The following is a 14,860-nucleotide window of genomic DNA, read 5'->3' as shown; positions in this document are numbered from 1 at the left end:
GAAGTAATGTTGTTGTTGACGATGAGGCGTTTGTCAGTGTCCCGCCAAGACCGCGGTAAACCAAAGAGGGGTAGTAAAGGTGAAGACAAGAGCTAACACTCCCTCTTGTCATCCTCCGTCCCCATACATGAAAGCTATCGCAGCTATACCGTATACCAAAATAATATGTTAATGACTAATTCGGATGAAGATCAGATTGCGGTCTGAGTCAAAGGCGCACTTCATTCATTCATTCCGTCCGCATTACATGCACAATATCTGGTCTCTGCTCTCGGGATCATCTTCCCCGTTGTCTGAGACCTTTTCGGCACTATCTGAATCGTCTTCCTCATTACTTGACCAATCATCCTCAGGGTACGACTCCCAGTCTGACCAGCCCCGAAAGCTGCCCTCCCAACTAATCTCCACTTCAATACCTCTGCATCTGGTAGGGTACAACAACGACTTGATGCTGTTGACATCTTGCTTAGTCGCATCTCTCTTCAGCATACAAGGCATTTCAGCCTCTATTTCGGTCCTACCGAAATGGTTGGATTCGATATATTTGTTCAAGTAGAGCATGACGGAATTCAATTTCCCGAATAGTTGGACATCCATGTCCTTCAGGGCTGACACGGCGTACACCACCCCTGAATCGTCGAATGTCGCTTCCAGATTCCATGCAATGCTGATCAACGGGTGATGACGCATGATCGAGACAACTTTCAGCAAGTCGAGCGACCAATCAGCCTCTAGATAGTCCCCGGCAGCGCCCATTCGAACCTCAAACTGATACGAAACGTCCTTTAGACCGGAGTTGAGACTTTGACCGAAGAATAAGTCGAGGAAGTAGTCGACATGATTGAAAAAAAGCCGACTTCCGTTGTGGTACACCTGGTGTCGATATAAGGTCATAAACTCAGCATGTATCTGTCTGTGTACGGAGGCCAGGTTAAAAGCATGGCCATCCGACCATCCAAATCGACTGAGCCTGCGCTTTTGACTCAAAGTAGAGCCTGATGGTAGTGAATCCGGTTCGTCCTTGAGATCGTCGATGAAGTGCTGATAGACAACATTACGCAGTTCTGTAACCCTTCAATTAGCTAGTGAAAGCAATATAGAACACGGTGTATGTTTGGTACCTCCAGGTAAATCGAGGAAGCTCGTTCCGCGGCGGGGATTGCCGACGCTGCCAGCGTTAGTACATGCGCATCAAGGGAAGCTCCTATGCAGGGTTTACTGTGTTGTCATCGTGGTTTCGCGCGACTACCGCACGTATCTTGGGCGAGGGTCGACAAATTAACCTTCTGTCGAGGGTAAGTCGAGCGTAGACACAATGTTGGTGGGTGCGGGGAGGCGCTTGTTTGTACCTCCGCCAAGACCGCGCTAGGCGGTCCAGCGAAAGTGAACGGAGCACAAGAGCTGGGAATGAACAGAGTGCGCCTTTGACTCAGACTGCGGTCTGATCCTTTAGGCAGGTCATTTAGATGGTGCTCTGGTATACGGTATGATTGCGATAGCTTTGATGTTGTCCGCGGGGGGTGTCTGGTGCGTCACCGCAGTACCGTGGTCGACAAGAGCTTGGAAATGATAGGACGCGAAGGAGCAGAGCAGCGATCCCGCAAATTACAGTTTCACATGTAAGAGCAGTTGATAGAGATATCTCATACTAAACATTTCAATACGCACCCTCCCTCTTCTCATACTCCATCCCCATGACAGTCCCCACCTTCTTCATCCCACTCCAAATCTCCGCATCAACCTCCAACTCAAAGCCCTCAACCTTCGTCGCCCCACCGTCGAGTCCCCAAAGCGAGACGCCCAGGTAGTTCGTTCCGTTGTAGTTCAGAATACCCTCCGTAACAGGGAACTTGACTTGCGGCCCTACATTGCTAACATACTTCCCATACTGCCATCCATTAACGTAAAGCTGGACGCGGTACGCAGGAACACTCGAACCGCCGCTGCTACTGTTACCAGAAGAAGTGCCGTTGGTGAACGTAAAGCTGAGCGGGATATCGTAGCCAGCTGGCATGTTGAGATCGAATTCCGTGGCGAAAAACCCGATTCCAGGGGCGGAGATGCCGTCGGCGACGGGGCCGGCGGAAGCAGTCCATTTAGCGTCGGTCGCGGAGAGCGCACCGGGGAGGTGCAGACCCTGGCGCTCGACGAAGAGGCCGCCTTCGTTGAGGGGACCGCGCGAGATGTCGCGGTAATCTTCTCCACCCAGGTTACCGGTGAGCTTCCAGGTGATATCGGAGGCGTCGTGGCCGGATAGCTTGTAGTCTAGGATACCGCGCGGGTTCTTCATCGTCTCGGTGCCGATGGTCCAGTTCTCGTCGAGACCTTGGTTGTCGACTACGACCGTGATGGTGTACTTCTTTCCCTTGGTCAGGTTGGGCATGGTGAAAATGGCGCTTCCGTTCAGGGCTGCGTCGTATCCGCGCCATGAACCGAGGAATTGGTCGCCGATCCAGGCGGATGAGCCGAATGCTGAGCCACCTTGGGTGGTAAGGTTGAAAATGGTCTCGTTTCCAGATGCCGTGAAGGTACCGCGGAAGAGTAGCGTGCCGGTATGGTAGCCGTAGTCGGAGCTGTATAGCGATACGGGGGTATCAAGAGGACGCAGAGAGTTGTACGTCTTCTTCAGATCGGCCGCAGTCCACTCGCTGTCATCGTATCCGGGTTGGATCTCAGGAAGCGAGTCGACGTACTTCCACTCGAGTTCGCTGAGTTTGGGTAGGCTGACATCTGGCTTGGTAAATTCAATGTCGGCGCACAAAGTTCCTTGCTCGGAGGTGGTGAAGTCGATGTTCTGGCCATTGAAGGTCATCTTGGACACATCAGATGATGCACCACCAAGAACCTCAACAGTGGTTGTAGCGTTGAGATCACCAGTGAGTGCAAGAGTGTCGCCAGTGACGTTGGCAGTGCGCATCAGGTAGCCGGCCTTGAGAATGACAGGGTTGGACGAGTCGTGGGGTGCCTGGTCGACGGCCCAGTAGTTGAAGGCTTCGACGCGGTCGACCATGTACACATAAATGGGGCTGTCAGCTCCAAGCTTTGCCACCTTTCTACCTCCATCAGCCTTGAAGTTCAAGACTGTGACTCCACTAGTAGTCATGCTCTTGACATCGCCTTCGACGACTTCCAGTCCAGTAGCAGCAAGGGCCAACTCGTGAGTCTCTCCAGGTCCACCGTACACGACCAAGACAGTCTTGTCTTCATACTTGTGCCAAGTGAAGACTTCGGCAGTAGAGTAGACAAGGGCGGTGCCGCCAATATCGTAGTCGCTTACGTGGATCTTGGAATCGCGCCCGTTCAGCGTCAACGAAGTGCCGTTCATTTGGGGTACAGTAATGTTGCCCAATGCCGACGTTGCAACGTTGAGCTTGTAGGTTGTGGAAGCTAGCGAGTTGTACTTGGAATGCCTGACGAAGTAGAATGTCGTCTTCTCGTTGGTGGCGGGAGTAACGCTAAGGTCACTGCTGGTAGTCCACTTGGAAGTCGAAGCATTGCCACGTGCAGCCGTCAGGTACGCAGGGCTGACCTTGAAGAAGTTTGCCTGGAGCTTTAGCTCGGAGTACTTCGCGCGGTCGACTTGACGGTCCTCCTTGATCGGTGCAGCGTAGTCGTAACTGGTGTAGCCACCTGGGTGACCAAGGTTGCCCCAGTTGGTGCCACCGTAAGTCATGTACAAGTTCAAGATGGTGACACCGAAGCTGTAAAGTTGCTTGTAGAAGACACGGTTGAACTCTGCGCCCACCAGAATGCCGCACTTGTCGAAACCGGGTCCACCCCAAGGGTCAAAACTGCCAGACTGGAACTCAACGATGGAGTAAGGCGTAGTGGGGCTCTGCTGCTCGTGAAGTTGATGCCAGTTTGTTGGAAGATTGCCATCTGGCCATGTGGTTGGGTTGGCACAGTCGAACCCAAGAGGATATCCATCGTGGCCGTAGATGTCAACAGCTGCAGGTTGACCGGGCGCGTTGTTGCCCTTAGCGGAGGCGTCGTTGCTGATCAAAGGCACGATGATACCGGCGTCGCGAATCTGATCTTCGACGTATTGCATGTAGATCGGATCCGGGAAAGGCTTGATAGCCGAAGTGGCTTGTGTGTACTCATTCTCGGGCTGAACGAGAATGATTGGTCCGCCGTTAGTGATTTGCGCAGGCGCAATTGTCGCCAACACATTCTTCATGTAGCTATTCCGCTGTTAGCAAAGCGCCACTTAGTTCCAGTTAAGAGACATACTTATCAGTTGCCTCCAAGAAGTCAGGCGCACGCGTTCTCAGCGTGCCATTGACTCTCTGAATCCATCCGGGGAAGCCTCCACCAGAAACCTCAGCGTTGATGTAAGGGCCTGGTCTAGCAATCAGGTAGATACCGGCTTCCTGTGCAGCATCGAAGAAAGGCTTCAAGTCAAAGACACCCTCTTCGCGGTAAACACCGGGTTTGCCCTCAAGCAACGCCCAGTCCACGTAGAAGGAAACACCATTGTAGCCAAGAGCCTTGATCTTCTGGAAGACATCGGAGTAGAGATCAGGCACCGGTAATCTGTACGGGTGGACCTCGCCAGAGTATAGAAAGATGCGTTCTCCATGTACGAAGAGCGAGTCTTCATCCCATGTGACCTGCATATTAGTTAGCCATCATCGTTCCAAGATATTCTATCAACTCCGCAACTCACAATATCCTGCAAAGCCTCTCTCTTATACGGCTTAATCCACTGCTGAGGCGAATACCCCACAGCCCTCGCCGCAGTCTCAACTGCGAAACATCCCAGCGCAACCGCGCCTGCAAGCTTTGAGAAGCTCTTCATATTGACCAAAATGCGAAACCAAAGGTCAATTTGCTTGTGGCCCGGTCAGATTCCGCGGGGAGAGCAAGCAATATAAAGCTTCCGGAGCTTCAGACGGTATGCATGTAGCCGAACCAGGATCTTTCCTCGTTCCTGTCAGGTAATGACAGCATCGTTTCCATGCCGCTCGTGCCATTGCGATCCGAACGCACATACCTCTTTTCCCCAGCGACTTTCCCCAGTTTACCCCCATGTTGAGCGTGCTAAGACCGCGTGTTGAGCCGGATGAGTAGCCGTAGCGATACTAGCACGTCTAGTCGCTTCGCCGCATCCTAGACCATGCCAGAAGACGCAAGCACCGATTCCACCAATATCGCAGCTTGGAAGCTTGTTAGTGGAGTCGATGCCCGCATCTCGGTTGAGGCAGGCGGGGAAACACGTCCGATGTGCGCCATGGCCGTTGCCCAGGCGGTGCAGAAGGGTGGCGATCAGTGGGGTTAGCGTGAGGGTTAATGCTTGGTCGTATAGTTGTGGATGCTTGCGGAAGCTTGGGTTGAGGCCTTTCCGCCCTGAATTGGGAAAGGCATCCGCGGTGTGATGACGACGGGCATCGGCGAATTTGCTCGGAGGTCAATTGTTAGGGATAATTGCGGATGGAATGACGGGGGTGAGATGCGGTGGCATGGATGATGAGTGATGGGTCGGAACCTCGTGGTGATGGAATGTGGGGGAGAGTTACCGAGGTACATTGATTTGGCCTGACATAACAAGGCCATGATCATCGCGAAAAGCAAGCAACCATACTCAGCGCGAGCTGATGGAAGAGACACCGATCTCGAGTCTTTCATACGTCTTGCATCGCTAGGTTTCTCATGAACCTCTCAAGGATGACTCCATCAAAGTGCTTTGAAAAGGTCAAACTCGTTATACGCTCAGCATTGCCGTTGGGCAGATTGCGGCGTCAATATCATCAACCTCATGCATCAGGGATCGGTCGAAGACGCTTCTGCCAGGATTGATACTACTAGATTGCCACAAATCCACAAACATGCTATACGATACGTGCATCTACATGTGCATCTACATGTGCATAAAGACCGATCGATCCGCCCACGACTCTCCCGTCGCATGCCAACCCAAAATCATCGCATAACAAGTAACCCGCCTGTGAAGAAACAAAATTCGCTACATAACATCCTGTCGCCCTTAGGAATCTAAATGGCACACCAATGCAGCCAACCACAGCAAGAACCGCAACATGCGCCGAAGGAAGGAACAAAAGAATGTGGATGACAACAAGCCAAACAGATATGCTGAAAATCAAACACGACCAAGGACGTTCGTCGTAACATTGCTCACGCGCCAAACGCTTCTTGACACTAAACATCGCGAAGCACAAAACAACCCCAATCCCAACCCCACAGAACTACTGCGGCGGATACGAATACCCAGACTGATAATACCCCGAGTTATCCGGGATGGTCGGAAAGCCATATTGTCCCCAATTGTTAAAGTCTTGAGCACTATCACCAATCATGACGTCGCCCGCCCAGCCGTTGGGGAAAGTAGCAGCGCCGCAAATCTCCATGTTCACCTTCTGCTCCTGTAACTCCTGCGGTCGTGCTTGTGGCCATGGTTGGTAGACACTGTGTATCGGGACAGATGCCGGGGCTGGCACAGGCGATTGTCGGGGGTCAGACTGCTGGAAAGGACTTCTCAGGGAATGCTGAGTATTGGGATACTGGTATGCTGGGTAGGGTTGTTGTGGTGATGTCAGTGCCGTGGCGCGCATGTGAGAGTTTTGATCATAAGAAGGTGTACGGCCGCCGTGCGCGTAGGTTGATGGTTGGGTGACTGGCGGCGGAGCTGGAGGAGTTTGTTGACCATTGTGGTTGACGGCAGTAAAGCCGGACTGGTTACTGGACTTTTCTTCTGGTGCACCTTGCAACTCATGCTTGACTGAAGCCGCACTGGTAGGCAAGGTGCGCTCTGCAGAGTCTTCGTCATGCGGCAGTCTCGTATCCGCGAGGTCCTTGTCCCTGTCGGGCCATTGTCCGTCATTGTCGTTAGCGTTGGCAATGTCACCGAACTGCTTGTGCGTTCTTTCGAAGAGCTGTGCATAGTCTTTCAGCCCACCGCTAGCGACGCCGTCGCTGGAGTTGCTCTTTGGAGAATCATCGATCTGGCCGCTTAGCTCTCGGTACTTCTTCCTCTCACGACGGTAATATCTTTGCCATTCTGCTAGTTGACTGAGCCACGAGCGGGCCATCTTGAAGCGACTCAAAATGCGCAGTAGGAAGCCGTTTGCGATATCATGGGCTCTAGGGTCTTTACGAGATGAGAGGGCGTCGTCCGGGTCCATGTGAGGAAAGTAGTGGCAGTAGATGGCTGGGGTGGTTAGCAATACCCGACCAAATCACTGTTAGATACTTACTGCCTATTCCAACGGCAAAACAAGAGAAAGCTACCGTTGGCGTTTGTACTAAATTGCTGTGAACTTGTGAGTTCTCGATAGTATGAAGTAGTGTTGTGAAGTCGAGGCAGGCTTTCCAACAGTCTTTGGCTTGCTTGATCCAGTAGTCAGGGTCAGGGGGTTTCTCATCAATTAGTGGCTCGTCCAACGGGCCGCGGGGATACGTCAACGTCCATGGTGATGTGGGCATGTACTCTCTGTACAACCACACAAAACACAATGTGTACATTGCATGTATCGCAACGTATTTGCCGGGCGAGTTGTAGCTACGGTCGTCGTTGTTGTCCGAGGTCAGCTGGAGGTGATCAGGAAGGTCGCGCTTCAACTGCTTGAGTTTGTCCTCCAATTTCTTGAAGCCAGTCGTTGCGCACCACGGTGGATTCTTGCCTTCTTGTCTACACGTTGTCAGTCAAATATCGCGGCGGGATGAATGAGGCTAACGGACCTTCTGCCGCGTTTACAGGACCATTGTGAGACTTCTCCGAAGATCACAACAACTTTGATGTACCATGTTAGTTCTGCCTCCCCCTCAGCAACTTCCCACCTCCCCCCGTCCAGGGCACTGGCTCGATCTGCTCCGTCGTGGTCATTACGGCGTTCCTCAGCATGTTTGTTCCATCGTTTCCTCCGCGCAGTATACATCGCATCGTCTTCACCCAGAAGCCTTGTTCTTGCTCTTTTTCCGAAATTGAATGCGCCATCGCTACAGACAAGTTGAGTTCTTTGAAGTTGATCGGGCGTAAGCATCCTCGGCCGATCCTCGCCCCAACTCAGATAGCAATCCATGAGGACGCAGCTCCAAAAGGTACGCCGCTGAGTCTCACGAAGTATGAATTGGTCCTTTTCCGAAAGGCCCTTTTCACAGTCTTTCAGTGGTGCAGGTAGTCCACTTTCATCGACATCCAGGTGCGGGTACCCAAGGCATATGGCAGCTCTGATAGCAACGCCGATCTTCATCCAGCCATCAGTACCTTGCAAATTGGTCCATTCATAATACCCCAACATGAGGAGTGTTTGGATCTTTTCCACATTCGGGGACCCAACGACTTCCGTTCCCATCTGCTTGCGAGTCGCTGATGCGTAGAATTCGGCAGTCCTGATCGGGTCATTACCCATTTGCGCTACGAGCTTGTCATGGAAACGAGCAGTCTGGGTAAGGAAGGCTAAGAGCAAAGGCGCATACACGCGCGGCGTCGGAGCTTGAGTCGGGGTCTTAACTTCAGATGAGCTGCCAGATGAAGGCGGCGGCCGCACAGAGCTGAGGAAAGTTCGCTTATGCAAGAAGGGGAAGTCTGTAGAGAAATGCTTCTCATAGATGTCAAACAGCTCTTCCCAGACCTGGGAAGTAAGCAATGGTGATTGAAGCGCATCTTCAAGCGAGCCCAAGCCTTCTATCGAGCGTTGTGCTGTAGTTGATGTTGGTGCTAGCAATTTGCGTCGCTTCTTGGGCGGGGCCTGGGGGTGTCAGCACTAGCACGTGATATAGCCCAGGACGTGAACTCAGCCACGAACGTTGATATGCAACACGACTAATGGAGTATTGGGCGACAAAAAAGGATGACTTACATCGAAATCGGCCGTGCTATCGCGACGCACAGATCCTGTACTGCTTGCGACAGCCGCGTGGTCCCAGGTACAGTCGCGGTTGGTATTCGCGCAAGCCTTGCACGTCGTGCCCTGACCGGTGTTTTCGCACTTGGTCTTGCTTCGGCGACATCTGGTACATGCAATCTGCGAGCGCATGCCTCGTTTTGCTGAGGGCTCAGCACTGCCGCCGCTGGCATCAAGGGGCCCGGGAGTCTGCTGCGGAGACGCCTTGACGGTGGATGGAGACAGCTGGGTTAGGGGAGACTGCAGTTGCTGATGCTGTCCGGGAGGAGATGGCGGCCGTTGATGTCGTTGTTGTGGTGGGTAAGCAGGCAGTGCAGTTAGCCGCGGTGCATTCTCTCCGGTCATGGGAAGATGCGCGACGGCGCCCAGCTCAGGCGGTGCGCGAATATTGGCGATGAGTGCAGGGAGTTCTGAGAACGGGTGTGGATGAAGAATGGCGGTGCTGCGAGGCTGCGCGCGTCTTGTTGATCGAGTCTTCGGGTGATGTTGCTGCGATGTGCGGGCCGGAGAGATGGGATGGTTGCCGGAAACGCCAGTCACGGGCTGGGGCCGAAGATTACCAGACGACGACGACGAGATGCAATGCAGGTCGGAGGTCTTGCGCAATCGTCGCGTATTCCAGGGCAGCAGGCAGCACAATCTGCGGTCGCCGGTTCGTGTGGTTCCAGCGTTGGGTGCTGGCTGGCGTCTGGCTTAGATGCTGCGGGCACACGGGTATTAACGTTGGACCTTCCCTTCCGACGGGACGAGAGCAACTTGGCGTTGGTCCTTGCAGCGAGTGCTGCCATAGCATACCGTGGTATTTAAGCGATCGCTTCATCCGACAAACTTACCAGTCACCGCGATTTCTCTGCCGGTCTGCCGTCATGAGCTTATGCTTACCCTGACAGCCCACGGCCAGACACCCCAGCGGCCCAGCTGTTGGCCGCCGCGCAGTCGCAGCAGCAGCCTTCCACTTCACCAGCGGCCCGGTTAGCACCGCATCTCCATCTATCGCTAATCCCACCTGGTCCGAGTCTCTCAAACGCCTCCCTCTCTGCTTGCTCCAGCACATGAGCTGTCGCACGCAGAACGGGCGCTGACACGTGGGTGGGCCTGCATGCAGTAGTAAGGTGTCGCGGAGCCTTATGGCGCACGTACAAATACGCCCAGTCGATTGCGTTTGGCTGTCAGCCAGGCGCTTCACCGTCACCTTACTCTAGTCCGTCAGAACCATGCCCATCGTCGCCAGCGCATGTCCCGCATGGTTGTATGCAAGGCTCCGAACGGTGCAACACCTTCACATGATGCGAGCCTCTCGTCTATCTTTTGCCCCATCCAGCTAACTACGCATATCGCTACCTATGATATCGCCAGGCCGTGTTGGCCGGTAGACGTAGCCTCGTTGTCTTACTTCCGCGGGTCTGAAAGCGGCATCAATCTCGATGGCTCGGCCTTAGCATTTGCCTCTGCCCGGCAAATCACCTCGATGCGCTCCAACGACTCTGCGTCTCAACGACGTTGTAGATGAAAGGTGCCAGGGGTTCTCGACTACCCATGGATACGCCGCACTCGTACGTCAGGCCAAATGGGACATTTCTCCCCTCGCCACGGTTAGCGAACTATGTCGCGCATGCGCATGCGACCAAGTTCAGCCTGACATTGATGAGTGAGATTTTCTGCAAGTGGCCCAATCTGGCTGCTGCACGATCGGTGTAGACCTTGCATCTTATCTGCCCTCGGGCATATTATGTCGCACCCGTTGCGTCTGTCGAAACTGTGGTACATGGAGTCTAAATCAAGTTTTGATCATTCTATCGCCTATGGCGGGAGGTAGCCAGGAGGTTTTTAATGTACTTTGATTGGTCATACAAACATCAGGAAGCTGAATGTAGCTTCCAGCCTCCTGTACCTGGTCTGTCTCTGATCCCTGAACGTCATGTCAGGCAACTACAGCCTATCTATCCTCTCCTGATATATCCTCCGTACGACGCGCTCGGACCATGTCCAATCGTCGCATTTGCCGTGGAAGGGCGATCTTGACGACGTAGGCCCACGAACTTGGCCATCTGGTCTCGAGTCGCCTGAATGGCGGCGGAGACCTTGGACTGCGGTCGTTCCGTCTCGACCTTGACAAGTTCTTGACAGGGAGAAGCATCGACCTTGGCCGCGGGTTTCTTCGTCTCGACCAACTTGGCCTCTACTGAAGATGAGACGACGGGAGCGGACTTCTTCCTGAACTTAGGCATCGTGAATCCGAAAGACGGGACGGCGACGTGTTTGCTGTAATACTGTTGGTATACCATCCCTGTTGAGGCAAAGTGAAAGAAACTTACGGCTCATCCGGAGTCTTCGCATCATCTCCAGATGGCTTTGGTGTCGGCTTGGAGGACCAGCGGGAGCTACCGAGGCCAGACATGTTATAGATCTACTGGATTTTAGTATCGTTTACCGCATACAAGAGGCATTCACCAATAAGCATACCTCGATGTGTTTGTGATGTAATCGTCAAAGGATATAGTGGTTTGCGCGTTTTGGTACCCGCAATGTTGTTGTGGGTAGTAAAGAGAGAGAACAAAGTCAGATCGAAAAGTTTATATACACTGAGGGCCTCCTAGCGTACTCGTCTTCACCTCGAGAGGGCGTGAAAACAAAGTGAAGGTATCCACGGTGACGCAGAAATTTACTGCGATATCAAAGATATTGACGCGGTGACGCAGGAACTTATACCATCGGCGAACGAAGAGTGTTTGCTATTGATACTCATGACACTCTCATGCGCCACTTTCCTATCCCACATTCCTCTCAGCGTGACAGCCCGCACCTACCACTTCTCAACCGCAGGCCTAAGATCAATCTCCCACGTAAAGTTCGTCTTAGGCTGGGTATGCAACCACCAATAATCGTTTGCAATCTGTCCACACATCAGCTTCAAGCATCTCCTCACCGTCGAACTATTACTCACCGCATCAGCGCTCAACTTAGCCTCCTTAGGCATATCCTTCAACCACTCCTTCGTCCTCGGAATATCAATCACCCCATCAATAATCGCATGCGCAACATGAACCTACTCACAGACACACTGTATCAGAAAACGACACATCCACAAAGCAACCCAACGAGAAAAGCTATACTCACACCCTGCGGTCCAAACTCCCTCGCAAGACTCTGACTCAACGCCCTCAACGCCCACTTCCCCGTCGAGAAACTCGCCATCTGCGCATTACTCTTGACACTCGCCGTCGCCCCCGTAAAAATCAGACTAGGCGGATACGTATCCTCACCCCCCCTCTCCACGCCCTTAAGCAACAACGGCAAGACCATCTGCGAAAACAACACACCACCCATCCCACTAACCCCCAACCCCTTCTCAAACGTCTCGCTCGGAATCTCCAAAAACGGCTTCCGCATAAACGCACCAGAAGCATTGAAAATCGCCGCCGCAGCCCCCACCTCATCCCCAAACTCACTCTTTATGTTGGTGAGAGCGGAAGACAAGCTGGAAGAAGAGGATACGTCTGTGGCGATACCGAGGGCGCGGCCGCCGGCCGCGTTTATTTCAGAGGCGAGAGAAGAGAAGGATTCGGGGGTGCGGGCGAGGAGGACGACGGGGTAGGCTTGGCTGAATTTGCGGGCGACGGAGGCGCCGGTTCCGGGGCCGACGCCGGCGATTATGGTGATGAGGGGGGGTTTGGGGGACATTGTTGGGTTTGGCTGCGGTCTAGGGGAGGGTAGGTTGAGTTGGTATGGGGATGTTGGGTGGGTGGGTTGTTGTGAAGGAGATTAGTCGAGGAGGATTGGTGTAATAACAATGACGAACCGGGCGATTCGACTTATATCTTGCTACAGTCCTCGGTACCTTGGTTCACTGTTTAGTAAACCTCCCCAAGATTGGAAATGTGCATGTTGTAAGGCTGATTGCATAACATGCGGAGATAGCTAGAGCGCGAGGTGCGTCATGATTAATAAGCCACCCCCTCTCTCTCACATGTATGTCCACCATGCCTACTATATCCACATACTCACAACCCCATAAACTCATGATGAACTGCAGTATGCCTGATTTAACGTAACTTCGTTTCTGCATGACTCTACTCTACTCCATCCAGATCACTTGGACCCCTACGCCCTCCCCGCCCTACCCACCTGGATCATCTCCCCAGTAGGTTTATCGTCGCTCCTCAGTACCGGCCAGCTAGCTCCATCGGCCTTGACTAGCGTCATCTCGAGCTTGGTGCCCAGTATTCTGAACTTGCTCTCTTCCGGCTTGATAGTCGAGAAGAGGGGGAATTCAGTTTGGTAGCGCTTGCTGTCTGAGGTGGGGAGATCGAGCTTGACGTGTGTGGGTTGGAAGTCGACGACGGCGGTTGCTTTGTCGATTTTCTTGAGGTAGAGGGATGCGACGACCGAGGTGGCGGTTTGGTAGTAGTCGTGTCTGGGGGTGGGGTTAGTAGATGGGCTTGGGTAGTCTGAACATGGAGGGTAGGGTGAACGTACCGAACTGTCTCTAATTTCTCCTCGCCCTCCTTCTTCTTGCCGCTGCCGATGAACAAATGTCGGTCTTTTGTCTTGCACCCCTCGATCTTCATGAACTGATCAAACTCCATGACCCGCCTCTTACAGCAACTCCACCCCTTGCTGCCCTCGTGGAAGATGGGCGCACCGGGGTGGTGTATGCAGCTCTCTCCTTCCCTATCGCCTCCCTTGTGTGTCGCGCCGCATCCTTTCCTCCGACATGTCATGCCCTCCTTGATCTCCAGACTCGGGTCGTCGTCTTCGGATTCTGGCGGCGGCGCCGGTGAAGCGCTTGGCTTGGGCGTGGCTTGTGCGGTGGGTAATCGGGGGGCGGGCGCAGGTAGCGATTCCTCGAGCGATCCGAGGTTGACTTGGGTGTCATTGGGTACGTCGGGGGCTTTGACGGGCTCGGGCTTGGGTGTGTCGTCGACGTCCGAGTGCTTGCCTTTGGTGCACGGCTCGATTGCGAGGAACTCGTCAAAGGTCAAGACGCGTGGTTTGCAGCATTCCCACCCTGGGGAATTCAATTAGCATCTGTCCTGGTCTTGGTGATATACGTGTTGGTGGTGCTGACCTACCTTTCTGCCCCTCATGGAATTTGGGTGGGCCGGGATGGTAAACACACTCCTCGTTCTCGTCCTCGTACGTCTTGCCGCAGCCCTTGTGAACACACTTCTTCGCCATGATTGTCGATTGCTGTCAATAACGCGCTTAACCAGTGGAGGGAAAGGTCGAATGCGCGCTGCTTGTCGTGTTGCGATGCCCCAGATTTTGTTCCGAACATTCTGGAAATCAGCCGTCATCATAGGGTCCAAGCGCGAAGCTTAATCGATATCCTGGCCGTTGAAGCTTTCCATCTTCGGAATTCCCGTCGCGTCAGCCCAAAGCCTCCGTTCGTATTGCACGCTCGTAGTCATCGCTAAAGAGAGAGTGTGTGGGTTGTCAACACGTCGCCAACATGTTCCGCGCCACATCCCGCCTGCTCGCTTGCCGCGTCACCTTCTTCACCCGAACCCCATGCGGCCTATGCGATACGGCTAAAGCAGTCGTGCAGAATGTCAGAGTCAAGCGGCCATTTGATTACGAGGAGATCAATGTCATGGATGCAGGGCAAGAAAAGTGGAAGAGCGCGTACGAGTTCGATACTCCGGTGGTAAGCCGACCCGGACCATGGGTCTATATATGCGTGTAATGCACGGAGTACCTGAATGTTCAACTAGATCCACATCGACAAAGCCGAAGCTAAAGAGACGACCATATCGTCACTGAAGCTTATGCATCGGTTCAAGGAAGAAGACGTGACCAAGGCCATGGATCAGGTAGAGCAATCTTGAAAGCATCGTCACGTCGTCTGCCCAGGTCGGATCTCATTTTACGTCTACGTTACGAATCAATCGAGCTGCTGCTGTAAGATCTCTCGTGGGATAAAGCAGAGTAGTGTTTTGCACGATCCATGGTCCTTCCCACACTTTCCACCTTCGTCCTGTCCACGTCCCGCTTAC

General features: G+C 53.4%; 6 protein-coding genes across 6 annotated transcripts; 1 reads left to right on the top strand and 5 right to left on the bottom strand.

Moving 5' to 3' along the window:
• Positions 1 to 243: 243 nt before the first annotated feature.
• J4E84_008839 (uncharacterized protein) lies at positions 244 to 4,801 on the bottom strand (the record flags this gene model as incomplete). Its single annotated transcript, XM_049391408.1, has 4 exons — positions 244 to 1,064; positions 1,669 to 4,184; positions 4,234 to 4,613; positions 4,670 to 4,801. 4 exons carry the CDS (start codon positions 4,799 to 4,801, stop codon positions 244 to 246), a joined length of 3,849 nt encoding a protein of 1,282 aa, XP_049240812.1.
• Positions 4,802 to 6,206: 1,405 nt separating this feature from the next.
• On the bottom strand, positions 6,207 to 7,429 carry J4E84_008838 (uncharacterized protein; the record flags this gene model as incomplete). Its single annotated transcript, XM_049391407.1, has 3 exons — positions 6,207 to 7,168; positions 7,264 to 7,270; positions 7,424 to 7,429. The coding sequence occupies 3 exons, from the start codon at positions 7,427 to 7,429 to the stop codon at positions 6,207 to 6,209; spliced, it is 975 nt and encodes a 324-aa protein (XP_049240811.1).
• A 3,375-nt stretch (positions 7,430 to 10,804) lies between these two features.
• J4E84_008837 (uncharacterized protein) lies at positions 10,805 to 11,262 on the bottom strand (the record flags this gene model as incomplete). Its single annotated transcript, XM_049391406.1, has 2 exons — positions 10,805 to 11,126; positions 11,180 to 11,262. 2 exons carry the CDS (start codon positions 11,260 to 11,262, stop codon positions 10,805 to 10,807), a joined length of 405 nt encoding a protein of 134 aa, XP_049240810.1.
• Positions 11,263 to 11,667: 405 nt separating this feature from the next.
• J4E84_008836 (uncharacterized protein) lies at positions 11,668 to 12,545 on the bottom strand (the record flags this gene model as incomplete). The annotated part of the gene is made up of 2 exons (XM_049391405.1): positions 11,668 to 11,910; positions 11,982 to 12,545. The coding sequence occupies 2 exons, from the start codon at positions 12,543 to 12,545 to the stop codon at positions 11,668 to 11,670; spliced, it is 807 nt and encodes a 268-aa protein (XP_049240809.1).
• Positions 12,546 to 12,965: 420 nt separating this feature from the next.
• Positions 12,966 to 14,042, bottom strand: J4E84_008835 (uncharacterized protein; the record flags this gene model as incomplete). Its single annotated transcript, XM_049391404.1, has 3 exons — positions 12,966 to 13,278; positions 13,341 to 13,872; positions 13,937 to 14,042. 3 exons carry the CDS (start codon positions 14,040 to 14,042, stop codon positions 12,966 to 12,968), a joined length of 951 nt encoding a protein of 316 aa, XP_049240808.1.
• Positions 14,043 to 14,316: 274 nt separating this feature from the next.
• Positions 14,317 to 14,692, top strand: J4E84_008834 (uncharacterized protein; the record flags this gene model as incomplete). The annotated part of the gene is made up of 2 exons (XM_049391403.1): positions 14,317 to 14,511; positions 14,579 to 14,692. 2 exons carry the CDS (start codon positions 14,317 to 14,319, stop codon positions 14,690 to 14,692), a joined length of 309 nt encoding a protein of 102 aa, XP_049240807.1.
• Positions 14,693 to 14,860: the final 168 nt, after the last annotated feature.

Source organism: Alternaria hordeiaustralica, assembly GCF_023758085.1.
Source record: "Alternaria hordeiaustralica strain BMP 2776 chromosome Unknown scaffold_24, whole genome shotgun sequence".
In the NCBI taxonomy this organism is placed as follows: domain Eukaryota; kingdom Fungi; phylum Ascomycota; class Dothideomycetes; order Pleosporales; family Pleosporaceae; genus Alternaria; species Alternaria hordeiaustralica.
Note: the sequence above shows the minus strand (reverse complement) of the source record. Positions and strands in the feature narration are given on the sequence as shown.